This window comes from Scyliorhinus torazame, chromosome 16 (genome assembly GCF_047496885.1).
Source record: "Scyliorhinus torazame isolate Kashiwa2021f chromosome 16, sScyTor2.1, whole genome shotgun sequence".
Classification (NCBI taxonomy): domain Eukaryota; kingdom Metazoa; phylum Chordata; class Chondrichthyes; order Carcharhiniformes; family Scyliorhinidae; genus Scyliorhinus; species Scyliorhinus torazame.
Genome location: NC_092722.1, coordinates 36,951,222 through 36,974,914, shown reverse-complemented (window position 1 = coordinate 36,974,914; position 23,693 = coordinate 36,951,222). Strand labels below are relative to the sequence as shown.

The 23,693-nt window shown below is 48.1% G+C and overlaps 1 protein-coding gene across 1 annotated transcript in view; it reads right to left on the bottom strand.

The window, feature by feature from the left end:
- Window positions 1-21,116, bottom strand: part of ddost (dolichyl-diphosphooligosaccharide--protein glycosyltransferase subunit (non-catalytic)) — a 35,467-nt gene extending 14,351 nt beyond the window's left edge. Inside the window, exons 1-5 of the mRNA XM_072478273.1 lie at window positions 20,918-21,116; window positions 19,846-19,956; window positions 16,092-16,178; window positions 11,722-11,825; window positions 8,144-8,238 (exon numbers count right to left, since the gene is read on the bottom strand). Coding sequence (XP_072334374.1) covers window positions 8,144-8,238; window positions 11,722-11,825; window positions 16,092-16,178; window positions 19,846-19,956; window positions 20,918-21,089 — 569 coding nt within the window. The 5' untranslated portion in view covers window positions 21,090-21,116. The remainder of the gene's footprint in view (window positions 1-8,143; window positions 8,239-11,721; window positions 11,826-16,091; window positions 16,179-19,845; window positions 19,957-20,917) is intronic.
- Window positions 21,117-23,693: the final 2,577 nt, after the last annotated feature.

Here is a 23,693-nt window from a genome sequence, read left to right as displayed (position 1 = left end):
TTACAAATTTTAAAAAATGAGAGGCAAGCATCTCGGACATATATCTTTTTAAAAAATAATTTTTATTAAGGTTTTCACAGAATATCAACAACAAAATGAAAAAGGAACCTAACAGGGTTAAATGCAAAACAGTAAAACAACCCTCATGCCCCCCTCCCCCTGTACAGAAATAATAGATTAACACCCCGAATTAACATAAAACATAGCAAATAGATACACCCCCTCAGATCCCCGTGTAAATAAACAAAAATAAAATAGAACTCCCCCCCTAGAGTTGCTGCTGCCATTGACCATTGTCTACCGTTCTGCCAGAAAGTCTAAGAATGGTTGCCACCGCCTGAAGAACCCTTGTACCGACCCTCTTAAGGTGAATTTCACCCTCTCGAATTTAATAAACCCCGCCATATCGCTGCTCCAGGATTCCACGCTTGGGAGCCTCGCATCCCCCCACTGAAGAAGAATCCTCCGCCGGGCTACCAGTGATACAAAGGCCAGAATACCAGCCTCTTTCGCCTCCTGCACTCCTGGCTCCTCTGCCACCCCAAATATTGCGAGCCCCCAGCCCGGTTTGACCCTGGAACCTACCACCCTCGACACCGTCCTCGCTACGCCCTTCCAAATTCCTCCAGCGCTGGGCATGCCCAGAACACATGGGTGTGATTCGCTGGGCTCCCCGAGCATCTAACACACCTGTCCTCACCCCAAAAGAACCGGCTCATCCTTGTCCCGGTCATGAGTGCCCTGTGCAGCACCTTAAACTGTATGAGGCTGAGCCTCGTGCACAAAGAGGAAGAGTTCACCCTCCCAAGGGCATCTGCCCACGTCCCTTCTTAGATCTCCTCGCCCAACTCCTCCTCCCACTTACCTTTCAACTCCACCACCGAGGCCTCCTCCTCCTCCTGCATCACTTCCCGTCCACAAACAGGTTTCCCAACCTTCGTATCCCTGCCCTGTGCCACCCCGAAAACCCTCCACCTGTTCTCCGTGGGACAAACCGGTGGTTCCCCCGTATTGGGGTCCACACCGAGGCCCCAACATCCCTCCTGTGCTGCCTCCACTGCCCCCAGATTTTGAGGGCAGCCGCCACTACCGGGCTCGTGGTATACCTCCTTGGAGGGAACGGCAGCGGCGCCGTTGCCAGCGCCCCCAAACTCGTACCCACACAAGATGACATCTCCAGCCTCTTCCATGCAGCCCCCTCCATCACCCACTTGCCCACCATCGTCGCATTGGCGGCCCATAGTACCCACAGAGGTTGAGCAGCGCAAGCCCCCCCCCCTACCTCTACTCCGCTCCAGGAACACCCTTCTCACCCTCGGAGTCCCTCACGCCCACACAAACCCCAATATGCTTCTGTTGACCCGCCTATTAAAGGCCTTTGGGATAAACACGGGGAGGCACTGGAACAGGAACAAAAACCTTGGGAGCACCGTCATTTTGACTGACTGCACCCTACCCGCCAAGGACAGCGGCAACACGTCCCACCTCTTGAACGCCTCCTCCATTTGCTCCACCAGCCTTGTGAAATTAAGCCTATGCAGGGCCCCCCAGCTCCTGGCCACCTGGACCCCCAAATACCTGAAGCTCCTTTCCGCCCTTTTAAGTGGGAGCTCGCCAATCCCCCTCTCCTGGTCCCCTGGGTGAACGACGAACAGCTCGCTCTTCCCCATGTTGAGCTTGTACCCCGAGAAATCCCCAAACTCCCTGAGGATCGTCATTACCTCTGGCATTCCCCCCACCAGGTCCGCCACATATAACAGCAAGTCGACCGCAAATAGCAAGACCCTATGCTCCTCCCCACCCCGCACCAACCCCCTCCAGTTCCTCAACTAACCTGGGGTTCAATCGCCAATGCGAAGAGCAGGGGGGACAGGAGACACCCCTGCCTCGTCCCTCGGTGCAACCGAAAGTACTCAGACCGCCTCTTGTTCGTGGCCATACTCACCATCGGGACCTCGTATAACAGCCTAACCCACCTGACAAACCCCTCCCCAAACCCAAACCTCTTCAGCACCTCCCACAAGTGCCCCCACTCTAAACTATTGAAGGCCTTCACAGCGTCCATCGCCACCACGATCTCCGCCTCCCCCTCCCTCGCCGGCATCGTGATAACGTTCAGAAGCCTCCACACATTCGCGTTCAACTGCCTCCCCTTCACGAACCCCGTCTAGTCTTCGTGGATGACCTGCGGCACACAATCCTCAATCCTCGTGGCTAAGACCTTCGCCAGCACCTTGGCATCTACATTTAGCAACAAAATCGGCCTGTAAGACCCACACTGCAGGGGATCATTGTCGCGCTTCAGGATCAAGGAGATCAGTGCCCGGGACCTCATTGAAGGTCCTAACTAGCAACGGGCCCCAACAGGTCCATATGTTTTTTGTAGAATTCGACCGGCAAACCGTCCGGCCCCGGTGCCTTCCCCACCTGCATGCTCCCTTATCCCTTTGGTCAGCTCCTCCAGCCCAATCGGGGCCCCCAATCCTGCCACCAGTCCCTCCTCCACCTTCGGAAACCTCAATTGGTCCAGAAAGCGGCCCATCCCTCCCTCCTCCAGTGGGGGCTCGGACCGATACAATTCCTCATATAAGTCCCTGAAGACCCCATTGATGTTAACCCCACTTCGCACCACACTCCCTCCCCTGTCCTTAACTCCCCCGATCTCCCTAGCTGCGACCCGCTTCCGAAGCTGATGCGCCAGCATCCGGCTTGCCTTTTCCCCGTACTCATAAATCGCCCCCTGGGCCTTCCTCCACTGCACCTCCGCCTTCCTTGTGGTCACCAGGTCGAATTTGGCCTGGAGGCTGCGCCTCTTCCTCAACAGTCCTTCCTCAGGCACCTCCGCATACCTCCTATCTACCCTCACCATCTCCCCCACCAGCCTCTCCCTCTGCTCCCTCCTCTCCGTGTAGACCCTAATGGAGATCAGCTCTCCCCTAACCACCGCCTTCAGCGCCTCCCATACCATCCCCACTCGGACCTCCCCGTTATCATTGGCCTCCAGGTATCTCTCTATGCTTCCTCGGACCCGCTCACTCAACTCATCCGCCAACAGCCCCACCTCCAAGCGCCACAACGGACGCTGGTCCCTCTCCTCCCCCAGCTCTAAGTCCACCCAATGCGGGGCGTGATCCGAAATGGCTATCGCCGAGTACTTGGTATCCTCTACTCTCGCTATCAGCACCCTGCTCATAATAAAAAAGTCGACCCGGGAATAAGCCTTATGGACATGTGAGAAGAATTAAAATTCCCTAGCCCCCAGTCTTGCAATCTCCAAGGGTCCACCCCTCCCACCTGGTCCATAAATCCCCTCAGCACTTTAGCCGCCGCCGGTCTCCTACCCGTCCTAGACCTGGAGCGATCCAGTGCCGGATCCAACACCGTGTTAAAGTCTCCCCCCCATTATCAGGACCCCACTCCCAAGTCCGGGATCCGACCCAACATGCGCTGCTTAAAACCCGCATCGTCCCAGTTCGGGGCATACACATTGACCAGTACCACCCTCTCCCCCTGCAGCATACCACATACCATTACATACCTACCGCCATTGTCTGCCACAATGCTCGACACATCGAACGACACCTTCGTTCCCACCAAGATCGCCACCCCTCGATTTTTGGCATCCAGCCCCGAATGAAACACCTGACCTACCCACCCTTTCCTCAATCTTACCTGGTCTGCCACCTTCATGTGTGTCTCCTGGAGCATGACCACATCCGCCTTCAGCCCCTTCAGGTGCGCGAACACCCGGGCCCGCTTGACCGGCCCGTTCAGTCCCTTTTTATTCCAGGTTGTCAGCCGGATCAGGGGCTACCCGCCCCCCTCCCCCGCCGACTAGCCATAACCCCTCCTCGGCCAGGCCCGCGCCCCACGACCGGCCCTTTCCCCACGGCGGCAGAACCCGTCCCGACCCCCCCTACTCGCTCCAGCTCCCCCTGGACCATGGGAGCAGCAACTCGACCCCACCCCCCCTCCCCGGCTAGGACCCCTCCTAGCTGCTTTACTCCTCCCATTGCACTTCCGCAAGTCAGCTGACTTCTGCTGACCCCGGCTACTCCCGCCTCTCCTTCGACTCCTCCCATTGTGACACACCCTCCTCCTCCATTCCCCATCCGCAGGCTCTCCACCTCCCCCTTCCATCCCAAGCGCGGGAAACAACCCTCACTTCCCCACCCCGGCCCCGCCCCCTCCAGTCCTCAGCGCGGGAAAAAGCCCGCGCTTTCCACCTACCCGGCCCCGCCACCTCTGACGCAGCTCCTTTTACAGGCCCAGTCCTCTCACCCCCTTGGGCCTCTCCCTCCCCCACGGGGCCCCATCCCCCCTGCCGGCCATCCACCCCTGTTCCATTTGCTTACCCCCCTCCAAGAGCCCCCCCGACAGACCCAACCAAAACAGTGCCGAACCCGCCCTAACCGAACCAAAAAGAAACAAGAGCAAAGGACCCCCCTTAAAATGTAACACATCAACCGCAATCCCCAAACGCCCATCCCGACCCTCAAATTGTGTCCAACTTCTCGGCCTGAACAAAGGCCCACGCCTTCTCCGGAGACTCAAAATAATGGTGCCAGTCCTTGTAGGTGACCCACAGTCGCGCCGGCTGCAACATGCCAAACGTCATCCCCTTCCGTGCAGCACCGCCTTCGCTCGATTGTACCCGGCCCTCTTCTTCACCACCTCCGCACTCCAGTCCTGGTATATTCGAACCTCCACGTTCTCCCACCTGCTGCTCCTCTCCTTCTTGGCCCACCTTGGCACTCCCGATCAGCGAACCGATGAAACCGCACCAGCACCGCCCGCGGAGGCTCGTTAGCCTTGGGCCTCCTCGCCAGCACTCTATGGGCTCCTTCCAGCTCCAGGGGCCCCTGGAAGGACCCCGCTCCCATCAGCGAGTTCAACATGGTGACCACATAGGCCCCCACGTCCGGCCCCTCCAGGAGGCCCAGAATCCGCAAGTTCTTCCGCCTCGACCGATTCTCCATCTCCTTGAACCGCTCCTGCCATTTCTTGTGGAGCGCCTCGTGCGCCACCCCCTGGGCCGTCTGGGTCTCCAGCAACTCATCTCGGACATATATAAAGAACTTATGGGTTCGGAGGAGCCGCAGACCGAGGAGCTGAAGCACAAGTGGGAGGAGGAGTTGGGGGGAGAGATAGAGGAGGGCCTTTGGCGCCCGGGGGGGGGGGGGGGGGGGGGGGGGTTAGGTTAGCATAGATTAGGGGGGTAAACAATGGTAGGACTTGTGGGAATGGGAGGCGGTATTTGCACTATGTTAATATTTTCCTTGTTATGTACATTGTTGATTTTGTTGCTGTTACAATGCCAAAGAAATACCTCAATAAAACGTTTATTAAAAAAAGTCACCCATAATTACAGATGTTCCTTTATTGCATGAGTCTCCAATTTCCAGTTTACTGCCCTCCCCAACATCACCACTACAGCTCGACGGTCTATATACAACTCTCACTGCCCCTTGGTGTTTCTCAGCTCTACCCATACAGATTCCACATTGTCGGAGCGAATATCCTTCCTCACTATTGCACTAATTTCCACTACCAGCAATGCAACTCCACCGCCTTTTCCTTTTTGTCTGTCCTTCCTAAATACTGAAAACCCCAGAATGTTCAGTTCCCATCGCTGGTCAACCTGCAGCCATTTCTCCGTAATCCCGACTATATCTTACCTGTTTCCATCTATTTGCACGATTAATACATCCACTTTGTTGCGAATACGCTGCACATTAAGACACAAAGCCTTAAGGCTCGACTTCTTTACATTCCTTGTCCCATCCCATTATTTTTCACGATGGCCCCGTTTGATTCTGGCTCTTGGTTTCTCTGCTCATCATTTCCCGTACCGGCCTCCCGAACAGGCGTCGGAATGTGGTGACTCGGGGCTTTTCACAGTAACTTCATTGAAGCCTACTTGTGACATTAAGCGATTATCATCAGCATTTTTCTCATTTCCTTTAGCCTTTTGTTCTTGACCTTGCTTCCCCCTCCTCTGACTCCTTGCATAGGTTCCCATCCCCCTGCCATTTTAGTTTAAATCCTCCCCAACCATTCAAGCAAATACTCCCCTCGGACATCAGATCCAGTCCGTCCTGCCCAGTTTGTACTGGTCTCACCTCCCCTGGAACCGGTCCCAATGTCCCAGGAATCTGAAACCCTCCCATTGCACCATGTCTTCAGCCATGTATTCTTCTGATATATCCTGTTATTTCTGCTCTGACTAGCACGTGGCACTGATAGTAATCCTGAGATCACTTTGAGGTCCTGCTTTTCAACTTACTTCCTAGCTCCTTATTATTCTGTTTTCAGCACCTCATCATTTTTTTTAAACCCATGCCATTTGTACTAGTATGTACGACAACCATTGGCTGTTCACCCTCCCCCTCCAGAATGTCCTGTAGTCACTCTTAAACCCTTGACCCTAGCACCAGCAAGGCAACATACTATCCTGGAGTCTCATTTACTGCCACAGAAACACCCATCTATTCCTCTTATAATTGAATCCTCAATAACTATTATTATTGCATTCTGATACTTTTTACTCCTCTGCACACTGTGGTGCAACAAAAGTGACTACTGCGGCTTTCTCCCGAGGGGCCACTTCGGCACTGCCTGCCTAGTCCTCTTGCTCTGCATGGTGGTCACCCATTCCATGTCTCCCACTCACTTTATCAATGCTGGAAGGTCCTTCCGTTATCTCTCCTCCACACTCTGGAATGTTCCCTAGATTTTCCATGCTGCTTTGTTACATCTCCAACTCCCCACCATAATGTTGCCTCAAAGCCAGCCTCCTCGATGCCTTTTGACAGCTCCCATCATTTCTCCCCTCCTGCCTGACCCGCGACTGCAAAGCATCTGGGAATTTTGCTGCATCAAAGACTCAGTAGGAACAGTTTTTTTTTAAATTTAGAGTACCCAATTATATTTTTTCCAATTAAGGGGCAATTTAGCGTGGCCAATCCACCTAACTTGCACATCTTTGGCTTGTGGGGGTGAAAGCCACGCAGACACTGGGAGAATGTGCAAAGTCCACACGGACAGAGACCCAGGACCGGGATTCGAACCAGGGTCCTCAGCGCCGTAGGCTGCAATGCTAACCATTATGCCACGTGCCACACTTTTCATAGTCATAAGAGTCCAAACAACATATAGTTGGTTCGTATCATCACATTTTTAAAAATCATCCAATCAAGAGAATTTCTTTCACAGGCCAATACGTTAAATTTCCCACTAAAGATCAGCTGCCTTCATTAGCATGGCTTCACCACTGAGCGATCAAAGAGTACAACAACATGTTTCAATTCCACAACACCCTTATCATTTGATGAGCCTTCTGGCTGAGTTTCACATGACTAAATACCTTTTGGCTGGTCAAATCACTTTCTTTTCCATCTTAGTTTATGGATATTCCTTACTCTTACGCTCCCAACATGGCAAACGTTAAAACTACCTACACTCACTACAATCTGGTCTGTTCCAATTAACAGTATATAGCACATACTGCAGTTAATTATAATAAATCTAGGGCAGCACGGCGCCGAGGTCCCAGGTTCGATCCTAGCTCTGGGTCATTGTCCGTGTGGAGTTGGCACATTCTCCCCGTGTTTGCGTGGGTATTGCCCCCACAACCCAAAGATGTGCAGGGTAGGTGGATTGGCCACGCTAAATTGCCCCTTAATTGGAAAAAAATGAATTGGGCATTCTAAATTTTAAAAAATATTATAATAAATCCCTCTGAATGCTGCCAACCTCCTTTCTCCTTGTTATTTTTAAGTTGTTGTAATTTCAGCGTATTTCTCCAGTACGACTTGTTCTCGTATTCATTCTATATGCCTCCAAGTTCGCATTTGTGTTTTCCAATTAAGAGACAATTTAGAGTGGCCAATCCACTTAACCTGCACATCTTTGGGTTGTGGGGGGGAGACCCACACAGACACGGGAAGAATGTGCAAACTCCACACGGACAGTGACCCAGGGCCGGGATGGAACCCGGTCCGCGGCGCCATGAGGCAGCAGTGCTAACCACTGTACCACCTCGAAATCATAACAGAGCTGTGTTTCACAGTCAAGTTTGTAACCAATTGTTGATTTTGTTTGCCTACAAAGTAAAAGAGCAAGAAACACCTTTTCTACTTACCCAACTCCCAGAAATAAAAGGGGATTCTTTGGCTGTTTCCCCACAACAGTGGGAGCCTTCAGCAGTTGTTCATTGTCAGCGATGATCAGTGTATGCTTTGGAAACAAAGAGGCATTTAGAGTCAACTTTTCTTTCTTATGAATCAGTCTTTGAGATTATTTAACTGTTCTTTTTAACCACTTTGTGGCACAATTCATGATTACTTTAGAAATATGATGTGGGAATGCTGGCGTTGGACTGGGGTAGGCACAGTAAGAAGTCTTACAACACCAGGTTAAACTCCAACAGGTTTGTTTTGGATCACTAGCTTTCGGAGCACAGCTCCTTCACCTGATGAAGGAGCTGCGCTACGAAAGCTAGTGATTCGAAACAAATCTATTGGACTTTAACCTGGTGTTGTAAGACTTCTTACTTTAAAAATATATTGAAAGTTGTTAGAATTTATTAAATATATGTCCCATAGCTGACTGAGGAGTTTGATGCTCACATTAGGTTGCAAAATTGGAAATGCGTAACATTTCTCAGCACTAGAGGAGGCAATGGCTCAAGTGATATTGTCGCTGGTAACCCAGAGGCCCAGGGTAATGATCTGGGGACTGTTGTTCGAATCCTACCACAGCAGATGGTGGAATTTAAACTCAATAAAATATCCGGAATCAAAAGTCTAATGATGACCATGGAAACATTGCCATAAAAAACAATCTGGTTCACTATAATGTTCTTTAGGGAAGGAAATCTGCTGTCTTTACCTGTTCTGGCCTGCATGTGACTCCAGGCCCACAGCAATGTGGTTGACTCTTAAATGCCCTCTGAAATGGTCCAGCAAACTACTCAGTTGTAATCAACCGCTACGAAAAGACAAAAAAGGACGGACCACCCGGCATCGACCTAGGCACCGGAAACGACAAACCCAGTCCTGTCAACTCTGCAAAGTCCTCCTTTCTAACATCTGGTAGCAACCACGGTAGCACAGTGGTTAGCTCTGCTGCTTCACAGCACTAAGGTCCCAGGTTTGGTTCCCGGCTTGGGTCCCTGTTTGTGCTGAGTCTGCACGTTCTCCCCGTGTCTGCATGGGTTTCCTCCCACAAGTCCCGAAAGACGTGCTTTTGGGTGAACTGGACATTCTGAATTCTCCCTCAGTGTTCCCAAACAGGCGCCGGAGTGAGGTGACGGAGGGGTTTTTAACAGTGGCTTCATTGAAGTGTTAATGTAAGCCTACTTGTGACAATAATAAAGATTATTATTATAACCTTCAGCCAGAAATGCCGAGTCAATGGTCCATCTTGTTCTCCTCCGGAAGTCCCCAGCATCACCGATGTCAGTCTTCAGCCAATACGATTCACTCCACATGATATGAAGAAACAGCTGAAGGCACTGGATGCTGCAAAGGCTATGGGCCCTGACAATATTCCAGTAATAATACTGAAGACATGTACACCAGAACTTGCCACATCCCTAGCCAAGCTGTTCCAATAAAATCCAACACTGGCATCTACCCGACAATATGGAAAATTGCTCAGGTGTGTCCTGTACACAAGAAACAGGACAAATACAACCCAGCCAATTATCCCCCTATCAGTCTACTCTCCATCATCAGCAAAGTACTGGAATGATCATCAGCAGCTCGATCAAGCAGCACTTACTCAGCAATAACCTGCTCACAGAGGCTCAGTTTCGGTTCCGCCAGGGTCACTTAGTTTCTGACCTCATTACAGCCTTGATTTAAACATGGACAAAAGAGCAGAATGCCAGAGGTGAGGTGGGAGTGACTGCCCTTCAGCATTTGACCGAGTATAGCATAAAGGAGCCCAAGCAAAACTGGAGTCAATGGGAATCAAGGGGAAAACTCCCCGCTGGTTGGAGTTATACCTGGCACAGGTATGGTTGGAGGTCAATCATCTCAGATCCAGGACATCACTGCAGGAGTTCCTCAGGGTAGTGATCTAGGCCCAACCATCTTCAGCTGCTTCATCAATGACTGCCCTTCCATCATAAGGTCAGAAGTGGGGATGTTCCAGATGACTGCACCATTCACGACCCCTCAAATAATGAAGCAGTCCATGTCCAAATGCAGCAAGACCTGGACAATGTCCAGGCTTGGGCTGATAAGTGGCCAGTTACATTCAGGACACACAAGTGCAAGGCAATGACCATCTTCTACAACAGAAGATCTAACCATCGCCCCATGACATCAACGGCATTACCATTCGCTGATGATTGTACATTGTTCAGCGCCAGTCGTGACTCTTCAAATACTGAAGCAATCCAAGTCCAAATGCAGAAATGCCTAGACAATATCCGGACTTAAATGGCTACAAAGTGCCAGGCAATCTCCAGCAAAAGAGAATCTAACCATTTCCCCTTTACATTCAATGGCATTACCATTGCTGAGTCCCACACTATCAACATCCTGGGGGTTACGATTGATCAGAAACTGAACTGGATGAGCCATGTTAATATTGAGCTACCAGGGGCAGCACGGTGGCGCAGTGGTTAGCATTGCTGCCTCACGACGCCGAGGTCCCAGGTTCGATCCCGGCTCTGGGTCACTGTCTGTGTGGAGTTTGCACCTTCGCCCCGTGTTTGCGTGTGTTTCGCCCCCACAACCCAAGGATTTGCAGGGTAGGTGGACTGGCCACGCTAAATTGCCCCTTAATTGGAAAAAATGAATTGGGTACTCTAAATTTTTTTAATTTTTTTTTTTTTTTTTTTTTTTAAAATACTGTGGTTACCAGAGCAGGTCAAAGGCTAGGAACCCTACGTCAAGTAATTCACCTCCTGACCCCCCCCAAAGCCTGTCCACCATCCACAAGGCACAAGTCAGGAGCGTAATGGAATATTCTCCATTTGCCTGGATGAGTGCAGCTCCAACAACACTCAAGAAGCTCGTCACCATCCAGAACAAAGCAGATCGCTTGTTTGCTACCACTTCCAAAAACATTTAATCCACCACCGATGAACAGTGGCAACCATGTGTACTATCTACAAGACGCACTGCAGTAACTCACCAAGGTTCCTTAGGCAACACTTTCCAAGCCCACGACCGCTACCATCTAAAAAAGGACAAGAACAACAGATACCTGGTAACCCTACCACCTGGAGTTTCCCTCCAAGCCACTCACCACCCAGACTTGGAAATATATCGCCGTTTGTTCACTGTCGCTGGGTCAAAATCCTGGAACTCCCTCCCCAACTGCACTGTGGGTGTACCTACACCTCACCTCAGGGGCTGCAGCAGTTCAAGAAGGCAGCTCACCACCACCTTCTGAAGGGCAACTAGGGATGGACAATAAATGCTGACTAGACAGTGACGCCCACATCCTGTAAATTAATTTAAAAAAAGAAAACTTACATTTCTCAGTTTAACAGAGGTAAAATTAATCACGTATTAAGCTAAAGTCTTAAGATCTACAGTTTCAGATTGTTTTTTTTGGGGGGGGGGGGGGGGGGGGGGGAAGGAAGAATGTTCAAATTCAATTGCTGTCACTTTGCAGTGACCTTCCCTATCATTAGTCAGGTTGCCTTGTGAAGAATACACTACTATTAAATCAAGCATTACTTTTTTCCTACGTCCTTACCTGGCCAGGATCAGAAATATCATAATTATGATGGTCAATAACAGACGTTTTCTCCTCATCAAATTCAATTCCACATTCACTTCCCAGCTCTCGTAAAGGGTCCCCTGTAAACAAGAATACAAAAATTAAACTCACCTTCAGGGATACTGGAAATTTCTAGCTGCATTCACCCTTCACCGCTCCTTACCCCAACCCCAAAGAACCTGCAAAAACTGTGCCATTTCAAATTTCAGTGTTTCCCACCTTTGCAAATGTAATCCTGTTCCACCCATGACGTCCCTCATTCTTGCCCCAGCACCTAGATGATCTTGCTGTTTTGTTCCACAATTAACTCTACAGAGAGCTGTTATCATAGGACATAAGAACAGGAGTAGGCCACTCAGCTCCTTGAGCCTGCTCTGCGATTCAACTAAATTGTGGCTCATCTTGTACCGCAGTCATTTTCCTGCACTATCCCTATATGCATTGATATTTTTACTATCTAGAAATGTATTGATCCCAGTCTTGAACATACTCAATTACTAAGCCTCCACAGCCCACTGGGGTGGGGAATTCCAAAGATTCACCTCCCTCCGAGTGAAGAGGTTCCTCCTCAACCCAGTCCTAAAAAATCTGCCTCCTATTCTTAGACAACGTCCCACAGTTTTCGACCCCCAGCCAGGGGAAAAATCCTTCCTGCATCTGCTCTGCCGGGCCCTGTGGCAATTTTGTATGTTTCAATGAGGTCACGTCTCATTCTTCTAAAATCTGGAGAATACAGGCCCTGTTAACTCGATCTCTCCTCATTTAGACAATCCTGCCTTCCCAGCTATCAGTCCAATGAACCTTCATTACAATCCCTCTATCGCAGCTATATCCTTTCTTAGGGAGACCAATGCTACACACAATACTCCAGGTGCAGTCTCACCAAGGCACTATACAATTGCACCAGGACACGTTTTTACTCAAATCCTCTGCATAAAGGCCGATATACTATTTTCTCCATTACTTGCTGCACTTAGCTTTCAGTAACTTGTTAACAAGGATGCCCAGGTTCCCTTGGACATCAACACTCCCCAATCTCTCACCATTTAAGAAATACTCTGCATTTCTGACTTTCCTACCAAAGTGGGTAACTTCACATTTTTCCACATTATATTCCATCAGCCATATTCTTGCCCACTCAGTCTGTCTAAAACCCCTTGAAGCCTCTTTGCATCCCCCTCACAACTCACCCTCCCACCTAGTTTTGTGTCATCAGCAAACTTGGAAGTATTCTTTTGGTTCCCACATCGAATTCATTGACATGGATTGTGAATAGCTGGGACTCAAGCACGGACAGTTGCGGTACTCTACGACTCACAACCTGCCAACATTTATTCATACTCTGTTTTCCATCTGTTAAACAATCCTCAATCCATGTCAGCACCCCCAATTCCATGTGCTCTAATTTTGTTTACTAATCTCTTGTGTGGAACATTATTGAAAGCCTTCCGAAAATCCAAAAGCACCACATCCACTGGTTTTACCTGATCTATTCTGCAAGTTACCTCCTCAAAATACTAATAGGTTTGTCAAACATGATTTTTTGTTCTTAAATCCATGCTGACTCTGCACAATCCTACCATTATTTACCAAGTGTCACATTCTTTATAATAGACTCTAGCATTTGCCATCCTACTGGCAGGCGAACAGGTCTGTAGATCCCGTTTTCTTTCTCCTTTCTTAAATACAGGCAGCCCTAGGACTTAGAACACAACTGGTTCCTGAAAATAAAGTCGTACATCGAAACGTTGTAAGTCGGAACCTGTTTCCCCATACAAACATTGCTTTAAATGGGGGATTGGTTCCTGAACCAAGGCTCAATAACCTATTTTCACTGAACAGTGAAAAGTTTGTGCAATCTTGCGTCCATATAATCGCCTTACAGTAGTGTACTTCTTCCCATGACAGAATAGTGCCTACACTTTCAAAGAAACTTCTCTGCTAAATGAGAAGCAATTTGCCGTTCCCGAGATTGAGAAAGGCAGAACATAACAGTTAGTTGTGTGGTTTCGTAAAGTCGAAATCGCCATTAAAAGGTCGAAACAGGGCATTAATTTTTTTTTTTTTTTTTTTTTTTTTTTAAACGTTCAGTGCCATTCGTTGTAACTTGAATGTCATAAAGTCGCGGACCTGACTGTAGTGGGGCTACATTTTCTATATTCCAATCTGCAGGAACCGTTCCAGAGTCTATAGCTGATGATTTTGGAATATGTAGATGGGTGTGGGTGAAAGATGGAGGGAACATGTATAATTTTGAGAGATTAGGAATTCTTTAGGCCAAGTGAATCTGAAGTCTAAAAAAAATTATGAACCTTTGGGGGCTGTATTTGGTTTTACAGTGGCACACAAACTGTTTACGGAGGATTTGTGACAGTTATGGTGGCATGTGGATTAGAGACAAGTATCAATGGCGATGAGGAATAAGATTGAAATCGCAGCAAATATATGGGGAAATCATGGGCAGCACGGTAGCATTGTGGACAGCACAATTGCTTCACAGCTCCAGGGTCCCAGGTTCGATTCCGGCTTGGGTCACTGTCTGTGCGGAGTCTGCACATCCTCCCCGTGTGTGCGTGGGTTTCCACCGGGTGCTCCGGTTTCCTACCACAGTCCAAAGATGTGCAGGGTAGGTGGATTGGCCATGATAAATTGTCCTTAGTGTCCAAAATTGCCCTTAGTGTTGGGTGGGGTTACTGGGTGATGGGGATAGGGTGGAGGTGTTGACCTTGGGTAGGGTGCTCTTTCCAAGAGCCGTTGCAGACTCGATGGGCCGAATGGCCTCCTTCTGCACTGTAAATTCTATAAAAGGGAAATTGGAAGCATTTGTGGAGATGCCCTAACTGAACAGATAAGCTAAAGTAGGTGGAGTCAGTGGAGATAAATTTATTTTGAGCAGAGGGAGGCCGACAAAAGCATTAAAATATTCAGTTCCTATTGATACCCAACCAGCATCACCTTAAATTATTGTACTTTCTGACACGGGAAAATTCACTTGCTTAAAACACATTCAGGAAATACAGATCAGATGAAGGAATAGTATCGACCAGCTACTTAAAAGGGCCAGATTTCCAATTCATATAACACTATATCCACTAGATGTTTCGTTTAATTATCAAAGCCGGTAAATAGATCAATGGGAACATTGCTATCCATACAGATTACTGCTATCCCACACCATTCTATCCCTACTGAGTCCAGTTTTCAATAGGACGGTAAAGGAGACGGTGAAGCAGGCAGGGAAAGAATCACCTCCATGCAGTGTTAGCTGCATTTCTATTCTAAAGGGACACAAAGACCCCGCACTAAATAGGATGGCAGAACTATTTCTGTTCTTTATTTAGGTCATATAACTCTGGAGGAGGAAAGATCTGTCCAGGAACAGCCAACGACAGATAATCTGTATCTATAATTTTGTTCCCAATTAATGAAAACAAGTCTATACTGCCAATTTACAGCATATTCATTCTGAGAAATCATAATTTATAAATTTGCTAAATTAAGATTTTGGATCAAAATGAGACAATTAAACCTTTAATGGATATACAGATATTTCCATTAATGTTTGCATAATGTGTCAGTCTTGAGTGTGTCAGAGAATCGTGTGTTCACCCCCCCCCTACTCCAGAGACTCAAGCACATAATCTAAGTTAACGTTTAAATACAGTATTGAGAGGGTGCTGCAGGGTTGCAATTATTTTCTTTCCGTTGAGATGTTAAAACTGAAGCTCTCTCTACCCCTTTGAATGGCTGTATATAAGATTTCAGGGCACTCACTATCTGAAGAGCAGCGGAGTTTGCTGGTGTCCAAGTCAACATCACCAAGATTTTTTTTTTAAATTTTAAATTTGGAGTATCAAATTATTTTTTGCCAATTAAGGGGCAATTTGGTGTGGCCAATTCACCTACCCTGCACATCTTTTTGGGCTGTGGAGTGACACCCAAGCAGACACAGGGAGGATGTGCAAAGTCCACACGGTCAGTGACCCAGGCCAGGATCGAACCCAGGTCCTCAGCGCCGTGAAGCAGCAATGCTAACCACTAGGCCACCATGCCGCCCTTCAACATCACCAAGGTAAAGTATCTTGTCATTTTTTTCAGTAATGTTTAAGGGACCTTCCTGTGCACAAATTGGCTGCCACATTCTCCATATTACAACAATAATGACACGTCAAAACACTTGATTTATTGTAGGTCATTTTGGGACATCCCAATATATTGATAGGCTTTATAGATGCAAGTTAGTTCTTTCTTTACTAAGATTAAAATGCATAAAATAACACTTGATGTTCTTTACATTACCAAAATCACCACATTTCAAATGTAACAATTATTCCTTTTTCTTTTACCAATGTCTGAGCTTGCAGCAACCAATACATTTCCACCACCATCGATGAACGTGGAAATAGTATCAACATTGATGTTGCCTCCAAAATCTGAAATCAAAACAAATTTTCATTATTCCAAGCTGTATATCCTTTCTTGCCCCCCCCCCCCCAAAGCAGATCAGATGTTGTTTCGTGGAAGAATACGCTAACCTACATCAGCCCGAGGTGTGTGTGTTCGGGTGAGGGGGAGCAGAGAATGTTAAGAGTCTGAACTACAGCACGTGGCTTTCTTTTGGGAGTTCTCTGCTCACTGCCTGATACAGCACAAGGTACACTTGTGGCAAGTGAGGTGCCCACTCTATAATCCTTCTTTCATATTAGTAAGCAGATGGCAGCGTAAAGCAATCTCTTTTTTAGAAATTACTCGAGTGAATATATTAAACTCACTGAAGTAACTTGCATTTCCATGAGCTTCTGTTTTTGGCTTTCTCACAATATTCAAATTCATTATTTCATTGATTTTTCAGTTGGGAAACAAATGGAGAAATGCCAAACCTGCTCCCAGCTCTCTTATGGGTTGACATTTGATATTTTATCATTCTTCAGGGGCAGCACAGTGGCGCAGTGGTTAGCACTGGGGCTACAGTGCTGAGAACCTGGGTTCAAATCCCGGCCCTGGGTCACTGTCCGTGTGGAGTTTGCACATTCTCCCCGTGTCTGTGTGGGTTAAGCCCCCACAACCCAAAGATGTGCTGGTTAGGTGGATTGGCCACGCTAAATTGCCCCTTAGTTGGAAAAAAAATAATTGGGTACTCTAAATTTATAAAACAATAAATAAAATGTTTTATCATTCTTCAGCCTGGTCGGGACATATTCTTCACTCCCATCGCCAGAAATTAGACCAAGAAGTCAGGTTTAGGAACTCCTTCAGTGGCAAACTAAACCGAAAATTACAAACTGAAGAAGGTCCCAGATCTCACCCTGTTGATTACTGAATTAATGATTTAATATCATTAATTATCGGCTTTGAATTCTGCCCACCAATAAACCTAGGCGTCTTGATTACCATGGGAGTGGGGTGAGGTGTGGTGGCTCCTCAGGGTGAGATTTACTGTGAGTAAGGTGCAAAATGGTCACACCTGAAAACAAAGGCTTGGTTAACTGCCTTTTGGCCTCGGAGTTTTTGGATGGAGAAAGGTCTGAGACAAAAGGTTGCAGTTGCTGTGGTCAGCAGAGAAAAGGCTGAGAGTGCTTGAATGCAGGTGGGAGGACAGTGTCCGGTTGAAGAGATGCATTGCGTGACTGTAAAGACTCTGGAAGATTTGCCCTGCAAATATGTTGTGTAAGTAGGGTGGCATGGTGGCACAGTGGTTAGCACTGCTGTCTCAGCACCAGGGATCCGGGTTCGATTCCAGCTTTGGACGATGGTCTGTGTGGAGTTTGCAAGTTTTCCCAGTGTCTGTGTGGGTTTCGTCCCACAGTCCAAAGATGTGCAGGTTATGTGGATTGGCCATGCTTCATTGTCCCTTTAAAAACAATTGTTTGGAGTGGCCCTTATTGCTCGTATTCAGGGGCGGCACAATGGTGGTGGTCAGCACTGCTGCCTCGCGGTGCCGTGGGCCCGGGTTCAATCCCGGCCCCAGGTCACTGTCCGTGTGCAGTTTGCACATTCTCCCCGTGTCTGCGTGGGTCTCATTCCCACAACCCAAAGATGTGCAGGGTAGGTGGTTTGGCCACACTAAATTGCCCCTTAATTGGAGAAAAAAATAATGAATTGGCACTCTTGAATTTATTTAAAAAAAGATTATTGCTAGTATTCAGTTTGGAAATTTTCCAAAAACGGAGGGAAGTGTATTTTGACTGTCATTCGATGAAGCGATAAAGACATGGACCCATTGAAAGTTGGAAGTGCATATGAGCTGTTTCCTATAAAGACTATAATCTTTGGAGAGCATTTTGCATTGGGGTGTGGTTATCAGTCATGTTAAAGCATTAATAAAGGTCATCTTTTCCATAGTTTAAGGTATTATTTACCTACTAAATAATGCTTTGTTAATGTTGCTTTTAATTTGTTTGCTATAGTAAAAGTCTTAAAACATGGAATATTGAGAGATTCCTTTAAATTGGTCACAAAGAATTCAAATATATTTTTCAAAGTCATCGGTCTCTACAGGTGATCACAAGATACATTTGAGGGCAGCATGGTTGCGCAGTGGTTAGCACTGCTGTCTCACGGCCCTGAGGTCCCAGATTCGATCCCGGCTCTGGGTCACTGTCCGTGAGGAGTTTGCACATTCTCCCCATGTTTATGTGGGTTTCACCCCCACAACCCAAAGATCTGCACGTTTAGGTGGTTTAGCCATGCTAAATTGTCCCTTAATTGGAAAAAATAAATTGGGTACTCTACACTTTTTTAAAAATTTGAGGGCAACACCATTTCAACAAATTACAAGGAGATATTAAACATGCAGAATGGGCAAATAACTGACAAATGAATTTGAATTTATGTATTTTGGTAAATGCTGATCAGGAAAATAAGATTAATAGTCATAACAAAAGCAAATTAAGTCTAATTTCTAAAGGAATAGAGTTAAGAAGTTACGCTAAACTTGTATTGAACATTACATAGCCCATAAATGTAGAATATAATGTACATTTCTAGTTGGCAAATGATTAAAAAAGGATAAGGATAAGAGGCACTCGAGAGAGTGCAAAAAGTTGTACAAGGCTCACATCAAGACTGTGAGCAAAGGATGAACAAGCTGGGTCCCTTCTTTTGAAAAGGGAGGGCAAAGAGATAACCAAATAGAAGTCTCTTGAAATTAGGAAAGGTTTTATAACAATAATCTTTATTGTCACAAGTAGGCTTACATTAACACTGCAATGAAGTTACTGTGAAAATCCCCTAGTCCGCACATTCCGTCGCCTGTTCGGGGGACACCGAGGGAGAATTCAGAATTCAGAAGTCCAAATTATCTTTCGGGAGGAAACCGGAGCACCCGGAGGAAACCAACGCAGACATAAGGAGAACGTGCAGACTTCGCAGATCGAACCTGTGACCGTGGAGCTGTGAAGCAACAGTGCTACCCACTGTACTACCATGCCACCCACAGTACTACCATGCCACCCACAGTACTAGACAGAGTTTTACCACTTGTGTGGAAGCATAAAACGAAAGGCCATAATCACAAAGAAATCAAGAAGAAGCTTTATTACCAATAGAATGCTGTTCATCATCACAGGTTTGTGACCATTAACATTGATACATTTAAGGGGAGGCTAGATAAGCACACAAGGGAGAAGAGAATAGAGGGAGGAAGGGTGGAATATAAAGGTTTGCATGGACTGGCCACGCTGAATGGCCTGAAAATATGCTGTGTTCTATGTAATTCTATAGCTGATCTCAAGTCAGCCAGTATGAAATTTACAAGTGGCCTCAATGATCTTGAGAAGAGAGAAGAAACATGGGCGAGGAATTGGAGAATTTGCAAAATCAAAAAGCAGTTAAATGTTTCTTAATGAGAGGAAATTATCGGTGGGAAATATCTCCTAGCACTAAACCTTGCTGACTTTACATTACATTAGAACCCCTTTTGGCAGATAGGGTTCATTACAGAGACTACAGCATTCCAAGCAGGCCATTGCAGTCTACCAGTGAATTTCTTTAAACAGAGAAGCTCAAGAATGCTTGGTGGGGTGGGGGGTTGGGGAAGAAATAAATCAAATTGCAATATCCAAGTGAGAAATCTACTGCAGGAGAAACAGACATCTTTACCTTCCACCGATGGAGAAAAAATGATGAGGTGGTCATACAAAAATTCTCCGTATTTAATCAAAGACAAACCAGGATCATCCGAAATCTTGAATGTCAAGTTAAATCCTAGATCTAATTGGAGATTTCAAACAAAGGTACAGGTTAGTGCATTTCAGAAATTGATGAGTAACATACAGAGATACACAAGTGATAGTTACAGCAAGATGTAGCATAAACTAGTATTCGTACAGTGCATATAGAATGTTGTTCTTTTAAAGTCGCTCCTTGCCTTAATTCTCACAATTACAACCCCTCTGCATTTCAGTCAAGCTTCGTGACTAAATTTGGATTTTCTCTCCCATCCAACCCGGACGCCTGACTCCAAAAACCTCATTTAATGGCCTGGTTACACCCCACCTCACTGGACATCTTTGGATACCACAGGGCAACTTTAGCATGGCCAATCCAACTAACCTGCACATCTTTGGACTGTAGGGCAGCACGGTGGCACAGTAGTTAGTGCTGCTGCCTCACGGCGCCAAGGTCCCAGGTTCGATACCAGCTCTGGGTCACTATCCGTGTGGAGTTTGCACATTCTCCCCGTGTTTGGTGAGTTTCGCCCCCACAACCCAAATGATGTGCATGGTAGGTGGATTGGCCATGCTAAATTGCCCCTTAATTGGAAAAATGAATTGGGTACTCTAAATTTAAATTAAAAAATCTTTGGACTGTGGGCCAAACCCCACATAGACAAGGCCCCTGGTGCTCCAAGATGGCAGTGCTAACCACTGAGCCGCCCCCAATATTGGCACTGGATCTTTTCCTGTTTATTTTGACCTCTCCCAGGACATTGCACGCTGCAAAGTTTGGGATGGGTATGGGAGGTGCAGAAGGTAAACGTTTAGCCATCCGGCCATCCCGGTGTGTGGCAGGTTTGCTGGATCAACTGCTCTTTTTTTCTGCCCATTAATGAACGTTAGCGTGTCTCCCCCGGACCGAGCTCCTTTGCTATCGCTTCAGGATCGTACACGCCACCTCCGCTGTGCCCCCATGACTGAGAGGTCGCCCTTCCACCCCCGCTGCCAGCTCCCACCTGTCAGACTGCTGAAGAACATGGAGTGTGTCTCCTTCATGTTGGTGTTCTCCAGCAACACCAGCATCCGCCCGGCCCCCTGAGCCACGGAGAGGAAGGAGAAGAGCAGAAGAACCCATGCCCCCGAAACCCGGTGCGCCCCCATTCCACTCTGGTTCCGACTCACTGCCATTTCCAGCCCCGCACAGAGACCGGAACCGGAAACATCCAAAGTCCCACCTCCCCCTAGCAACCGCAGTCCCTCGCGTCGCTCTCCTCGTTTTTTATTATTATTCCCATTGGATTTACTATTTATTTTTAGATTTCGAGTCCCAAAGCTTTTTGAACGCGAAAATGCATCAACGTGTAAAGTCAACCCCCCCACCCCCATCTCAAATCAACCAATCAGCTCCAGCCAACTTGTCACTACAGCCTGCTGCAACACTGAAAGAGGTCCCCGGAAAACCAGAGTGTGGGTTGTGTTCCCAATTACTACCAAACACAATAAGAAGCCTTACAACACCAGGTTAAAGTCCAACAGGTTTGTTTCAAATCACTAGCTTTCAGAACACTGCTCCTTCCTCAGGTGAATGAAACATATATATATATAGACAAAGTCAAAGATGCAAGACAATGCTTTGAATGCGAGCATTTGCAGGTAATTAAGTCTTTACAGATCCAGAGAGAGGGGTAATCCCAGGTTAAAGAGGTGTGAATTGTCTCAAGCCAGGACAGTTGGTAGGATTTTGCAAGCCCAGGCCAGATGGTGGGGGATGAATGTAACGCGACATGAATCCAAGGTCCCAGTTGAGGCCGTACTCATGTGTGCGGGACTTGGCTATAAGTTTCTGTTCGGTGATTCTGCATTGTTGCTCGTCCTGAAGGCCGCCTTGGAGAACGCTTACCCGGAGATCAGAGGCTGAATGCCCTTGACTGCTGAAGTGTTCCCCGACTGGAAGGGAACATTCCTGCCTGGCGATTGTCACTTGACAACGCAGAATCACCGTGTGGTAATACCAGGTATTGCGGTACCTGAGAGGTGGATGACCATTGGCCAGACCCAGGAGTCTACCATTGGCTAATGTACATAGCTCCCCCTGAGAGGCGGGGTATAAGAACCGATGCCGTCCCAGCAGCCTTCACTTTCTGTATCAAAGCTGCTGGGAACAGTTCTAGCTGATTAAAGCCTATTAGTTATGACTCACCTTGTCTCGAGAGTAATTGATTGCGCATCAATTTAATCAGCTATTACTTCAGTGAAAGGTGGATCTCCGTATCAAACCGGAGTGCCTTCAGCTCAGCCCCCACGCAGACAACTCCGCTGCTATCTTCAAGCATTGGCTGGCGTGTTTTAAGAGCTTCATCGACACGGCCGCCGACACTCCCACGGAAAGGCAGAAAATGCACCTTCTATGCTCACGGGTCAGCCCTGCGATCTACCCTCTGATCGAGGAGGCGGAGAATTATGCTGCAGCTATCGAGCTGCTAGAAGGACATTATATCCGACCTGTGAACCAGGTCTACGCCCGTCACCTGCTGGCAACTAGAAGGCAAAGCCCAGAAGAAACACTGGAAGACTTCTATCGGGCACTGCTAGTGCTGGGCCGGAACTGTGGGTGCCCGCCAGTTTCGGGGAACGAGCACACAGAACTTTTGATTAGGGTTCCTTTCGTGGCAGGTATGACTTCTCCCGATATCCGCCGAAGGCTCCTAGAAATGGACACACTGGGACTTACTGAGGCACAGGCCCTGGCGGGGTCTATGGACGTTGCGTATAGAAATGCGCTGGCCTTTGCCCCCGGACGCGCGGCGCCCCCCTGGGTCTGCCAGGCCCGCGCCGCGGCCGCAGTCTCCAGCGACTATCGGCAGCCTTTCGTTCAGGTCCCGGCCGTCCAAAGCCCACCGCCGCCCTCCTATCCCCAGGCCGCGTGCGATCTATGGGCGCGGCCATTTTGCCCCCCGGCCACCACGCTGGACGGGTGGGCGCCGCCATTTTGTCCCTCGCCGCCGCCATCTTCTGCTTCCCCAGACTCCATGTGCGACCCATGGCTTGGATGGGGCCTCAGGCCCCCAGCAGAGCCGACTACACACTGCCCGATCAGGACTCTCATTTACTGCAGCTGGCCTCGGTGACTCTGAACCAGAGTCGGCCCCTGACGCTAGCGAAAGCTACTACAACGATCGCCATCAACGGCCAGGCGACGTCGTGCTTGATTGACTCTGGGAGCACGGAAAGCTTTATTCACCCCGATACGGTAAGGCGCTGCTCTCTTGTCACCCATCCCGTAAACCGAAGGATCTCCCTGGCCTCCGGGTCACACGCGGTGGAGATCAAGGGGTTCTGCCTAGCGAACCTCACTGTCCAAGGCAGGGAATTCTGCAATTTGCGCCTGTGCGTTCTGCCGCACCTCTGCGCAGCCACCCTCCTTGGGCTGGATTTCCAGTGCCATCTGCAAAGCCTGACCTTTAAATTCGGCGGCCCTATTCCCCCCCCCCCCTTACTGCCTGCGGCCTCGCGACCCTTAAAGTCGACCCGCCTTCCCTGTTTGCGAACATCACCCCGGATTGCAAACCCGTCGCCACCAGGAGCAGACGGTACAGTGCCCAGGACCGGACCTTTATCAGGTTGGAGGTCCAAAGGCTGCTGAAGGAAGGGGTTATCGAAGCGAGCAACAGCCCCTGGAGGCATTTTTCCTCACAAAAAGAAACCAGTACTGTACACAATACTCCAGATGTGTAACTTCCCTACTTTTGTATTCAATTCCCCTCACAATAAATGGAAACATTCTGTTAGCTT